This window comes from Aquarana catesbeiana, linkage group LG06 (assembly GCF_042186555.1).
Source record: "Aquarana catesbeiana isolate 2022-GZ linkage group LG06, ASM4218655v1, whole genome shotgun sequence".
Lineage (NCBI taxonomy): Eukaryota > Metazoa > Chordata > Amphibia > Anura > Ranidae > Aquarana > Aquarana catesbeiana.
In genome coordinates, this window is record NC_133329.1 from 72,700,154 (window position 1) to 72,712,254 (window position 12,101).

Here is a 12,101-nt window from a genome sequence, read left to right on the forward strand (position 1 = left end):
AAACGCATAAGGCGGGACTATCTTGGTACGCACAAACGTCACTTCCTGCCGCTGTGGTTCCTGCTAGCTGACCGGTGGAACGCAAGCGCTAGACGTGTACAACGCTGCGTCCCGGGACAGCAAGGGGAGCCAGTGAGCTTGTATGCTCCTCAATCCTTGTTTCAACTTTTCTTGAAGTAACTCCATTCTATTGGATTGCAATTTTATCACCCAATAAACTTTTTAAAAAAGAGTTACGCTATGTGGACAAAACTTTTTTATTACATATAAATTCCTTGGAGCGGATGTCCGGCTGGAGATAGGACCATACTAGGGGACTATCCATCCCCTCCTCCCCCTGCTCTGGAGAGGCTGATAGGAACTAGGATCGGGACTAGGAAATCAGAGACGAGATTCGATCGACATCCGGATCTGATCGGCTGGAGTGGAAACATCTTATGCTTATACCCCTGCAGGGGTATAAGGTTCCGGTGAGTGGAAACACAACAGGGGGATTGTACCTTTAGAGAATCTGGAAGTTGTCGGGTGGAAGATATTACACAAACTTTTTTACGATTTGCTGGATTTTTTCTTCCTTTTTCTGCATTTTTATATGTGATCTCATGTTGCTATTGAATCCTGCTATTATTAATTAATTTTTTTGAACCACTACTCTAAATCTATATTTATTATTTATGTCACTATTCAAGTTATATATAGTTTTAGATTAATTTAATCCTATATTTATTATTTAATATCACTACCTTTAGATTAATTTCGTTTACATACTAATTTATTTTTACACTGCATTTTAGAGGGTTAAGGTTACCCCCTTTTCCTTTCTTTTTTGTATCACTTGGAGTTTATTCCGGCAGGGGCTGGAACACCATACTGGTATCGCACTTGACACTTTGGCACTTATTTGCACATCATATAATACCATCAGAGTTTAATAGCGGTTATTGGGCTATGGAATCCAGGCTATATTGAACGTCTATCTGCATTTACATTTTCTTCTCGACATTTACCGACCCCCATGTGGGATACATATTTCTTCACATCTTTGTGCCTTTTTCCATAATATGATTTATAATCAATAGACAAATATATATGCCAACTATCCCCTCATGCACAGCGCCACTCCCTGCATATATATATAATTTTTAGACATATTGTCAAAAAAGTTTTCGGAAAAAGGATATGCAGATCATCACATTCAAAAGCCGAGAGACCAATATAGAGAAGGCATCCAGAACAAGATTATGACTACATCTGCAAAAGAAAAAACATGACATTGTTTTCATTACAACATTCAACGATCAGCACTGGGCTATAAAAAGAGCTGTCCAAAAGCACTGGCCAATTTTGGGGCAGGACAATACACTTGGAAAAATCCTCCCCAATAATCCTCGGGTAGTATTCCGATGTGCGAAAAATGTGAAAAGTTTAATTGCCCTCAGTCGCCTTAAAGACAAACAAAGCTTGAAAATGCAAAACATCCCTCAATTCTTTAACATTACTGGATGTTATAGATGTAAAGGCATTAAATGCAAAGCGTGTAAATCTATCTCTAATGGCCAGAAGTCATTTAGTTGTAAAGATGGCCGTACCTTCTACATTAAACAATTTATATGTTGCAATACCCAGGTACAATTAATTTCTACACTGGATATGCCATGACGTCTTGCATCTTTATCGATATGATGTTGTATTATGTATATATTGTATATAATTTATTTATGTATTTTGATATGTATGATTATGCCCTTGCAGCGTGATTTTCTGTTGATGATATTAACTAATATATAGTGTATATTTTATAGTATATTTTATAGTACTGTTCACATAAGTACTTTTTAAATAAGTTTTAATGACATATGACAAGAATTCTTTTTATTTAGATTTACATTAAAGATAGTGCTAATATCTTTATTTGTACTAAACATCATTTTAGGATGCTGTTGCTATATAACCCCCCCCGTCTTGTAGATACCTCTTGCTGTGTACTCCATTCTCCTAGTCTGTTATGATGCCATTGGTTCATAGATAGGAGGGGCGGGGGGTTTGAACATATATTATCACTAGAGGAGATGAGGGAGTTACCTGAAGAAGGAGGCCACGCCTCCGAAACATGTTATCCTAGCAATTTCATGAAGCTTACGAGGGGAGTCAGCTGCATCACTGTGCATCTGTGCTGGTGTGCGCTCTCTCTTGTCTTTATATATTTTCAGAATCATGTCTACCACCCAGTGGACTTTTGGGAGAGCTGCAGCACCTTAAGCGAGGAATATACATACAGACTGTTTACTGTTAGATTAGGTATAGTGGGGACAGCGCTAAACTTGGTTTGGTGTGTGTTCACACTTAGATTGGGAATCCTTTAGATATACCATTCTGATTAGTCCCATGTTAATAATGTTTTATATGGGCTCTCATAATAGTTTTCTTTTCTTTTAATTCATGGATTTTTATCTTTTATCCTTTAACTCTGTTAGTTTATTAGTTCATTCATCACGTTCCGAGTACTTCCTGTTTTCGACTAGGAGACTTGGTGCTGGCACTTATGTTTCACAACGAGGCGTGGTTCTTTGTGTCTACTTATAGCGATGAGTCAGTGCGTCGCCTGTTCCCTAGACGATGTCTTTCTAAGACAAAACGTACATCAGATGTTGACGCGCTGACGTCATCGCTGAGTACCTCGTCCTGAACGGGTGTCTGTAGGCCAGTCGGCTGCTGTATTTAACCTTTGTTTCCTTGTTTTTAATTCGTAAGTGTAACCTTTATTCGAATAAATTAGATTATTGACTGATTTACACTATGGAGAGCCGTTTTTTCATCTTTTTGGGTCCTCCCTGCTGATTGTTCATTTACCTACTGGACGGAGCCATCCTGTTTGCCTTTCTCCTTGTGGTTAAGTCGGATTAGGACGTTTTCATTGAACGGACACCTGATTCTTTTACAAGCTAATTTATAGCTTGCCTCTGGTAAGCGTGCAATCTTTCTGGTGGTGGATTCCTCACATGGTGTCATCTGATGAGTTGATAAGCTCTATTGCACCCTTATTGGATATTATTTGGTTTTCTTTCGGACTTTAACTCACTGCTGTGACTTTTTTTTTATTTTTTTTACCTCACAATCAATTAGATTACTTTGTTACATATATTTGTTCTTCAGGGATATTTTTTATATATTATTTCACTTGTTTTTTGCGCAGTTCATGTTCAATTATTTACTATTTGCTTATTTGTGCATGCCTCACAATTTAAAACTGCAGCTTTTTTTCTTGTGTTTTATGTTTCTTTGTGTTAAGCGCGGTAATTTGTCTTTTATGAAAAAGTGGCTTTAGACCAGCTAGAAAACAGAGATAGTAAACACTAGAACACTTGCAGAATTGAGCGATAGTGAATCATGGCGAAATTAATTTTATTATTATTATATTATTTATATTTATTTATTATATTATAACTTATTATTTTGTGTTTCAAACTTCATTATACCCGGGATATCTACTAGACTCTTGTTTGGACAGATTTAACCTCCCTGGCGGTATTCCCGAGTCTGGCTCGGGGTGGAATTTCAGAACCAAAAGCAGTAACCCCGAGCCAGACTCGGGATTGCATTGCAAGATCCAGGAAGAGCTAACTTACCTTGTCCCCTGGATCCTGCCATGTCTCCCCGCAGTGTGAGCGGCTCGTCTTCCGCTCGATTCATCACACACTATAAATACAGTATACTGTATTCTTACAGATTACATTACTGTATGAAATTATTTCACATCCCTTTTGTCCCTAGTGGTCTGTCCAGTGCCCTGCATGCAGTTTTATAGTATATATATACTGTTCTTTCTGCCTGGAAACTGGAGATTGTCCATAGCAACCAAAACCGTCCATTTACATCAAAAGTGGTTTTAGACCAGCTAGAAAACAGCGATAATAAATTAGAATCACTCGCAGAATTGAGCGATAGTGATTTGTGGGGAGATCCGTCATCAAACACTGAAAAGTAATGACAGCGACAATTCTGCAACTGAGCAAATTCAGTGTTTTTGATTTGATTACATTATTGAATAATTTTTATTATTATAATATATTATTATTTGGTATAATTATTTATAGTTATTTATTATATTATAATTTATGATTTCATTTTTCAAACTTTATCATACCTGGGATGTCTACTAGACTCTGGTTTGGACAGATTTAAGTGAGTTATTCCTAAGAATTTCAGGCCTACAATATAAAACGCCAAATTTCTATGCAAAATAATTTACCGCTTTGAGATGCAAAAATCTGACATAATCATATCGCCAGGGAGGCTACGGGTGTCCTGGCCCTAACTCTCTCTCCCACCATTCTGTTAAGAGACAATAAATCTCTTTTGCATTCAAAAAGTGTCTGGCGCCCATGACTCCATCTGATTGCACCCACCATGCCTTGTAACCCACTCTACACAGACTGTCAGCGCTCCCTAACTCTGGAGGTCACCACTAGGCCTATAGGGGTCGGTGTCATTGCTACAACTTGAAATATGACAGAAACCTGTATTTTAAAGTAAGAGGATTCACAATAAAAACAAAATGACACCAGCGCTAAATAGTAGACACCTGGAAGGCAATCAAAAAGTAGGGTAATAAAAATCAATAGAGGGGGATTTGTACCCAGCGCAGCTGAAGAAACACCATAACTGATAGAAACGGATAAGCAGTACACACACAAAAAATACAGCGCTCAATGGGTTGAAGACAGTCCGCAGCAGATGAAAAACTTGTGTTGAATAATGAGAAAGTTTATTCAAAAACGCAGCTAGTAAAACAGTCCTGTTCACTCACAATAATCAAACAAAAAAGAGCTTACATAGTCACCTGAAGTCCACTAAGCAACCAGGAGCTTATGCTAAGTTCCAACCAGAGCCGTTCTCCTGGATAACGGGAGAGAGGGGAGAGGGAGGGATGAGCACAATGGAAGGTGAGACAGCCAACTGTGTCCCTGCTGGGTCAGGGTGTGATCCCAGGGGACCTGCTCACCACATGCAGATGAAGATCAGCGTGTAGAGGGGTGAAACACACCAGCCGCGTACAGCAAAACGATGGAGCAGGGCTCCGTCCCACGGGTGCCAGTGACGTCAGGCCTCAGCATAAGCTCCTGGTTGCTTAGTGGACTTCAGGTGACTATGTAAGCTCTTTTTTTGTTTGATTATTGTGAGTGAACAGGACTGTTTTACTAGCTGCGTTTTTGAATAAACTTTCTCATTATTAACCACAAGTTTTTCATCTGCTGCGGATGGTCTTCAACCCATTGAGCACTGGATTTTTTGTGTGTGTAAAGTAAGAAGATTGATATTCAACCACTTCCCACCCATGCTATAGCCAAAAGAAAGCTACAGCGCAGGCTTACTTTGCCTGGAGGGCGTCAATGGGCGTCATATCGTGAATGCACTGCCCGCGCAGCCCCTTCAGACTCAGCTGATCACAGATCGGGTGAAAGGGACAATCATACTGGCTCTTTACCACGTGATCAGCTGTGTCCAATGACAGCTGATCATGGATGTAAACACAAGCCAGTTATCAGCTTTCTGTTAAAGGGACATCTACACTGATAATCAGGGCACTGATTATCAGTGTCTTGATTATCAGTCCAGCCCCCACCACTGCTGCCAATCAGTGCCCACCACCAGTGCTGCCAATCATCATTGCCCATCAATGCTGCCAACCAGTGCCCATTAATGCCTCCTCATCAGTGTCACCTATCAACGCCCATCAGTGCCACCTAATCAGTGCTCATCAATGCCGCCTCAGCAGTGCAGCCTGTAAGTGCCCATCAATGTAGCCTCATCAGCACACATCAGTGCACATCAGTGAAGGAGAAAAATGACCTGTTTGCAAAATTTAAAAACAAAAAATGTTGTTTTTTTCTACATTTCTGGACTTTTTTTGTTTGTTTAGCAAAAAATAAAAAATGCAGTGGTGATTAAATACTACTAAAAGAAAGCTGTATTTGTGTGAAAACAAGGATAAAAATTTCATATGGGTAAAGTGTTGCATGACCGCGCAATTGTCATTCAAAATGTGACAGAATTGAAAGCTGAAAATTGGCCTGGGCAGAAAGAGGGTAAAAGTGCACAGTAGGCAAGTGGTTAACCAGTATAAGCAGCATGTAAACTCTGACAATACTCATAACAAGTAATCTGCTTGGCTTCACAGTTAAAAAGTCAAAACAATGGGGCAAAACGTGAGCATGACTAGAATAATTATAGACATGGAAATTATAGGGACAATTTTGGTCAATGAGTGCAAGGGTCAAGAGTAAGTAACATATAAAACGGTATATAGAATGCAGCAGTCAGAACTAGCCCCCGCAGATTCTGCTGGGATCTATGCCATGTCCCGCCCCTCCTCCGCCCCCGCTTGTCTTCTGGGAGCCACACAGGTCCCAGAAGACAGCAGGGACCAGTAAGGACGCGCAGCGCGACTCGCGCATGCGCAGTAGGGAACCAGGCTGTAAAGCCGCAAGGCTTCACTTCCTTATTCTCTTATTGAAGATGCCGGTGCCTCCACCTGGGAGCCGAGGGACAGATCGGATGAGGACATCGCGGCACCCTGGACAGGTAAGTGTCCTAATATTAAAAGTCAGCAGTTGCAATATTTGTACTCTGCTGACTTTTATTTTTTTGTTTTTTCGGCGGAACTCCGCTTTAATTGGGGTTACTGATACTAGAGCTCTTTTATACAGCACTTTTTTTTTACATTTGACTAATAAAAAACACTCATTTATATCCCCTGTGTAATGACTTGATGTTTTTGCTGCATTAAAGCCCCTGGGAGAAATTTTGTTGTATTCAGTATAAATAGGGTGAACAACACTTCCTATTGAGGCTTATGGGCACCATTTTGTTATACATTACTATTACTACCGTGTTTCCCCGAAAATAAGACCTACCCTATAAAAAAGACCTAGTTTAACCACTTCAATACAGGGCATTCTCACCCCCTTCCTGCCCAGGCCAATTTTCAGCTCTCAAGCGCTGTCACAATTTGAATGAGAATTGTGCGGTCATGCAACGTCGTACTCAAATTAAATTTTGATAATTTTTTTCCCCACAAATAGAGCTTTCTTTTGGTGGCATTTGATCACCTCTGCGGTTTTTATTTTTTGCGCTATAAACAAAAAAAGACCGTCAATTTTGAAAAAAACACAATATTTATTACTTTTTGCTATAATAAATATCCCAATTTTTTTTAAACTATTTTTTTTCCTTAGTTTAGGCTGATATGTATTCTTCTACATATTTTTAGTAAAAAAATTGCAATAAGAGTATATTGATTGGATTGCGCAAAAGTTATAGCATCTACAAAATAGGTTATTGATTTATGGCATTTTTAATATTTATTTATTTTTTACTAGTAATGGCGGTGATCTGCGATTTTTATCATGAGTGCCACATTGCGGCGGACACTTTTGACACTATTTTGGGACCATTGGCATTTATACAGCGATCAGTGCTAAAAAAAATGCACTGATTACAGTACTGTATAAATGTCAATGGCAAGGAAGGGGTTAACACTAGGGGGGCGATCAAGGGGTTAAATGTGTTACCTAGGGAGTGATTCTAACTGTAGGGGGAGGGGACTCACACGGGGAGGAGACCGATCGGTGTTCCTCTGTACTGGGAACACACGGATCGGTCTCCTCTCACCCGACTGGATGTGGATCTGTGTGTTTACACACACAGATCCACGTCCCTGCTCTGTGATGAGCAATCGCGGGTGCCCGGCGGACATCGCGGCTGCCAGGCACGTGCTTTGGGTCCCGAGTGATGCGCCGCGTGCGCTCTCTACAAAGCCGGGAAGTCGAGGACGTCATGTGACGGCCGCCAGGAGGGACAAAGGGTTCCTGTGGCCGCCGTATTACAATGGGGCGGCAGGGAATTAGTAAAAGTACTTGTAAAATCCTATAATCCAGTCTATTGTACAGTACTAAATAATGTACAATGTGTGTGTTTCTGTAGGGTCACGTAAGCGCCAGGCGGCGCTGCAACGCTGGTATTTGCCACAATTATATTACAAAAACACTCACGTTGTACATTATATAATACTATAATAAAGTGGATTATGGGCTTTTACAAGCATTTTAACTCACAATGCTAAATGCTTACAACTCTTGAGCTGACAGGCAGGGAGGGAGAGGGGGAGAGAAGACATGTGGGCACAGGAACTGGCAAATACACATTACATAATACGACTTAACCCGAAAATAAGCCCTACTGTGTCTTTTGTTGCCAAAATGAATATAAGACCCGGTCTTGTTTTTGGGGAAACACGATATACAGGATTTATATAGCGCCAACAGTTGCGCAATGCTTTACATATAACTTTAGCTTAGTGTTCACAAACCCTTAAATATGAATAGCCTCAGGTGATAAACAGAGATGAAACAAATGCTCCTATATAAGCAGCCCTCTCTCATTTTACACAGAATTTCTCAGCTGCAGAAGGCAGATAATGTGATGTCACACATTGCACAGCATAGATCAGAGTGGAGTAATCTGAGACCTGAGTGGAGGGAATAGACACACCTAATCTATACAGTCTCAAACATGCACAGCTGAGGCTGTCAATCACCTGCTGTGTGCTGGGGGTCATCTTCCAGAATTGCCTGGTGTTGGAATAAACTGTCAGTTGTGACTCATGCATATAACAAAGGAATGAGAATAAAGATATAAATCATACAGGCATACCCCACTTTTAAGTGCACAATGGGGTTTATTTACTAAAGCTGGAAAGTGCAAAATCAGGCTAAATTCTGCATAGAAACCAATGAGCTTATAACCCCAGCTTGTTCAATTAAGCTTTGGTACAAAAACCTGGAAGCTCATTGGTTTCTATGCAGAATTTAGCCCGATTTTGCACTTTCCAGCTTTAGTAAATAAACCCCATTGTGTACTTAACCACTAGGCGTCCGCGCTATAGCCGAAAGACGGCTACAGCGCGGACTTCAATTGCCGGGAGGGCGTCCCTGGATGACCTCCTGTTTACCTCCGCATTGCGCGCTCCCGCGAGCGCGCATCGCAGAAGTTTTGTGCTGGCCGTGTCCCTCGGACACAGCCAGTCACAGACCACCGTAAACGGCCAATGACAGCGGCCGTTTACAGTGCGATTGGCGGTGCCAATGAGAGAGGATCTCATATGTAAACATATGAGATCATCTCTCATCGCCGGCTCTCCCTCCTCACACAGAGACAGCGTGTGAGGAGGGAGAGCGGAACCGCTGTGGCGGTAAGTGTAAAAGAAAAAAAAAAAAAAAGGTGTCCCGCTGTTAACGGTCCCTGCCATCTGCCCTGCTATCTGCCCCTGCCATCTGCCCCTGCCATCTGCCCCTGCCATCTGCCCTGCTATCTGCCCTGCTATCTGCCCTGCTATCTGCCCCTGCCATCTGCCCTGCCATCTGCCCTGCCATCTGCCCCTGCCATCTGCCCCTGCTATCTGCCCCTGCCATCTGCCCCTGCCATCTGCCCCTGCCATCTGCCCTGCTATCTGCCCTGCTATCTGCCCCTGCCATCTGCCCTGCCATCTGCCCCTGCCATCTGCCCCTGCCATCTGTCCCTGCCATCTGCCCTGCCATCTGTCCCTGCCATCTGCCCTGCCATCTGTCCCCAGTGCCATCTGTCCCCACTGCCACATATAAGTGCCATCTGTCATCAGTGCCACATAGTGCCATCTGTCATCAGTGCCATCTGTCATCAGTGCCACATAGTGCCATCTGTCATCAGTGCCATCTGTCATCAGTGCCACCTGTCAGTGCCCCTGCCATCTGCCCTGCCATCTGCCCTGCTATCTGCCCCTGCCATCTGCCCTGCCATCTGCCCCTGCCATCTGCCCTGCCATCTGCCCTGCTATCTGCCCCTGCTATCTGCCCCTGCCATCTGCCCCTGCCATCTGCCCTGCTATCTGCCCCTGCCATCTGCCCTGCCATCTGCCCCTGCCATCTGCCCCTGCCACCTGCCCCTGCCATCTGTCCCTGCCATCTGCCCTGCCATCTGTCCCTGCCATCTGCCCTGCCATCTGTCCCCAGTGCCATCTGTCCCCACTGTCACATATAAGTGCCATCTGTCATCAGTGCCACATAGTGCCATCTGTCATCAGTGCCATCTGTCATCAGTGCCACATAGTGCCATCTGTCATCAGTGCCATCTGTCATCAGTGCCACCTGTCAGTGTCACGTGCCATCTGTCATCAGTGTCACGTGTCATCAGTGCCACGTATCAGTGCCACCTGTCATCAGTGTCATCAGTGCCACGTATCAGTGCCATCTGTCATCAGTGTCATCAGTGCCACATATTAGTGCCATCTGTCATCAGGGCCACTTTTAGTGCCATCTGTCATCAGTGCCATGTATTAGTGCCATCTTTCATCAGTGCTACGTGTCATCAGTGCCACATATCAGTGCCATTTGTCATCAGCGCCACATGTCATCAGTGCCACATATTAGTGCCATCTGTCATCAGTGTCACGTGTCATCAGTGCCACGTATTAGTGCCATCTGTCAGTGCCACGTATTAGTGGCATCTGTCATCAGTGCCACGTATTAGTGCCATCTGTCATTAGTGCCATCTGTCATCAGTGCCATGTATTAGTGCCATCTGTCATCAGTGCCACATCAGTGTCAGTGCCACGTATCAGTGCCATCTGTCATCAGTGCCACATATCAGTGCCATTTGTCATCAGTGCCACGTCAGTGTCACATGTCATTGTCCTGGTTCTCCAGGGCCTTCAAAAGTGTAATAGGTAGTCAACAAATTAGATGTGTAATTTATGCTCCTAGAACACGTGATGGCGCTCCCTGCATGTTGGTCCTCTCTATGTAGCTAGGCTGCGAAAAAGTCCCACACATGTGGTATCGTAATACTCAGGAGGAGTAGCAGAATGTATTTTGGGGCATCATTTGTGGTATATACATGGCATGTGAGAGAAATAATCTATTACAATGACAATTTTGTGGGGGAAAAAAAAAAAAAAATTTCATTTTGCAAAGAATTGTGGGAAAAAATGACAACATCAAAAACCTCACCATGCATCTTACTAAATACCTTGGATTGTCTACTTTCAAAAAAGGGGTCATTTGGGGGGTATTTGTACTTTGCTGGCTTGTTCGGGTCGCAAGAAATGAGATAGGCCGTCAGTGCATCAGATGTGATCAATTTTTTATGATTTGCACCACAACTTGTAGACTCTCTAACTTTCACAAAGACCAAATAATATCCACTAATTTTGGTTATTTTTACCAAAGATATGTAGCAGTATAAATTGTGGCCAAAATTTATGAAGCAAAATTACTAATTTGCAAAATTTTATCACAGAAACTAAGAAAAATGCGTTTTTTTTTCAAAATTTGCGGTCTTTTTTCATTTATAGCGCAAAAAATAAAAAACCCAGAGGTGATCAAATACCACCAAAAGAAAGCTCTATTTGTATGAAAAAAAGGACAAAAAATTCATTTGGGTACAGTATTACATGACTGAGTAATTGTCATTCAAAGTGTGAGAGCGCTGAAAGCTGAAAATTGGTCTGGTCACGAGGGGGGTTTAAGTGCCCAGTTGTCAAGTGGTTAAAAGTGGGCTATGCCTGTACTAGGTGCTTTGGATAGAGGAAGTAAATACTTTGTTCATTATTAATTTCAGAGGTTTACAACCACTTTCAATACACACTGTGGTACTGTATTTGATAACAAAAATTGACAGTGTAATGTGATTCGTATTTATGTCTAGTGGCTCCACAGGAGATCGAACCTGTGAGATTCTCCCTCAGTGAATCGGGAGAGGTGAGATGTTCGCTGACTCTGAAGAGATTCTACCCTTATAATATTACCATCACTTGGAACACAGAACAACAAACTGAGCTAAAGTCTGATGGCAAACTGGCAATGTCTGCGGATGGTGAAACATTTGATGTTATTAGTGTGTGCACATTGCCCCATCCTCTCCGCTTTCCTGTCTATGTCACCTGGGTGCATCAATCAGCGGGACATCCTCAGAGGATCGTACTAAGGAGATCAGGTAATACATGAATACAGCAGATTTTATCAATTGTTACTGATAACTTTCTAATAATGGAGACTGGGTTCACCTGA

The 12,101-nt window shown here is 42.4% G+C and overlaps 1 protein-coding gene across 1 annotated transcript in view; it reads left to right on the top strand.

The window, feature by feature from the left end:
* LOC141147985 (uncharacterized) overlaps positions 1–12,101 on the top strand; it is a 691,676-nt gene that overhangs the window by 417,298 nt on the left and 262,277 nt on the right. The window contains exon 15 of the mRNA XM_073635140.1: positions 11,740–12,027. Within this exon, the coding sequence (XP_073491241.1) occupies positions 11,740–12,027 (288 nt within the window). The remainder of the gene's footprint in view (positions 1–11,739; positions 12,028–12,101) is intronic.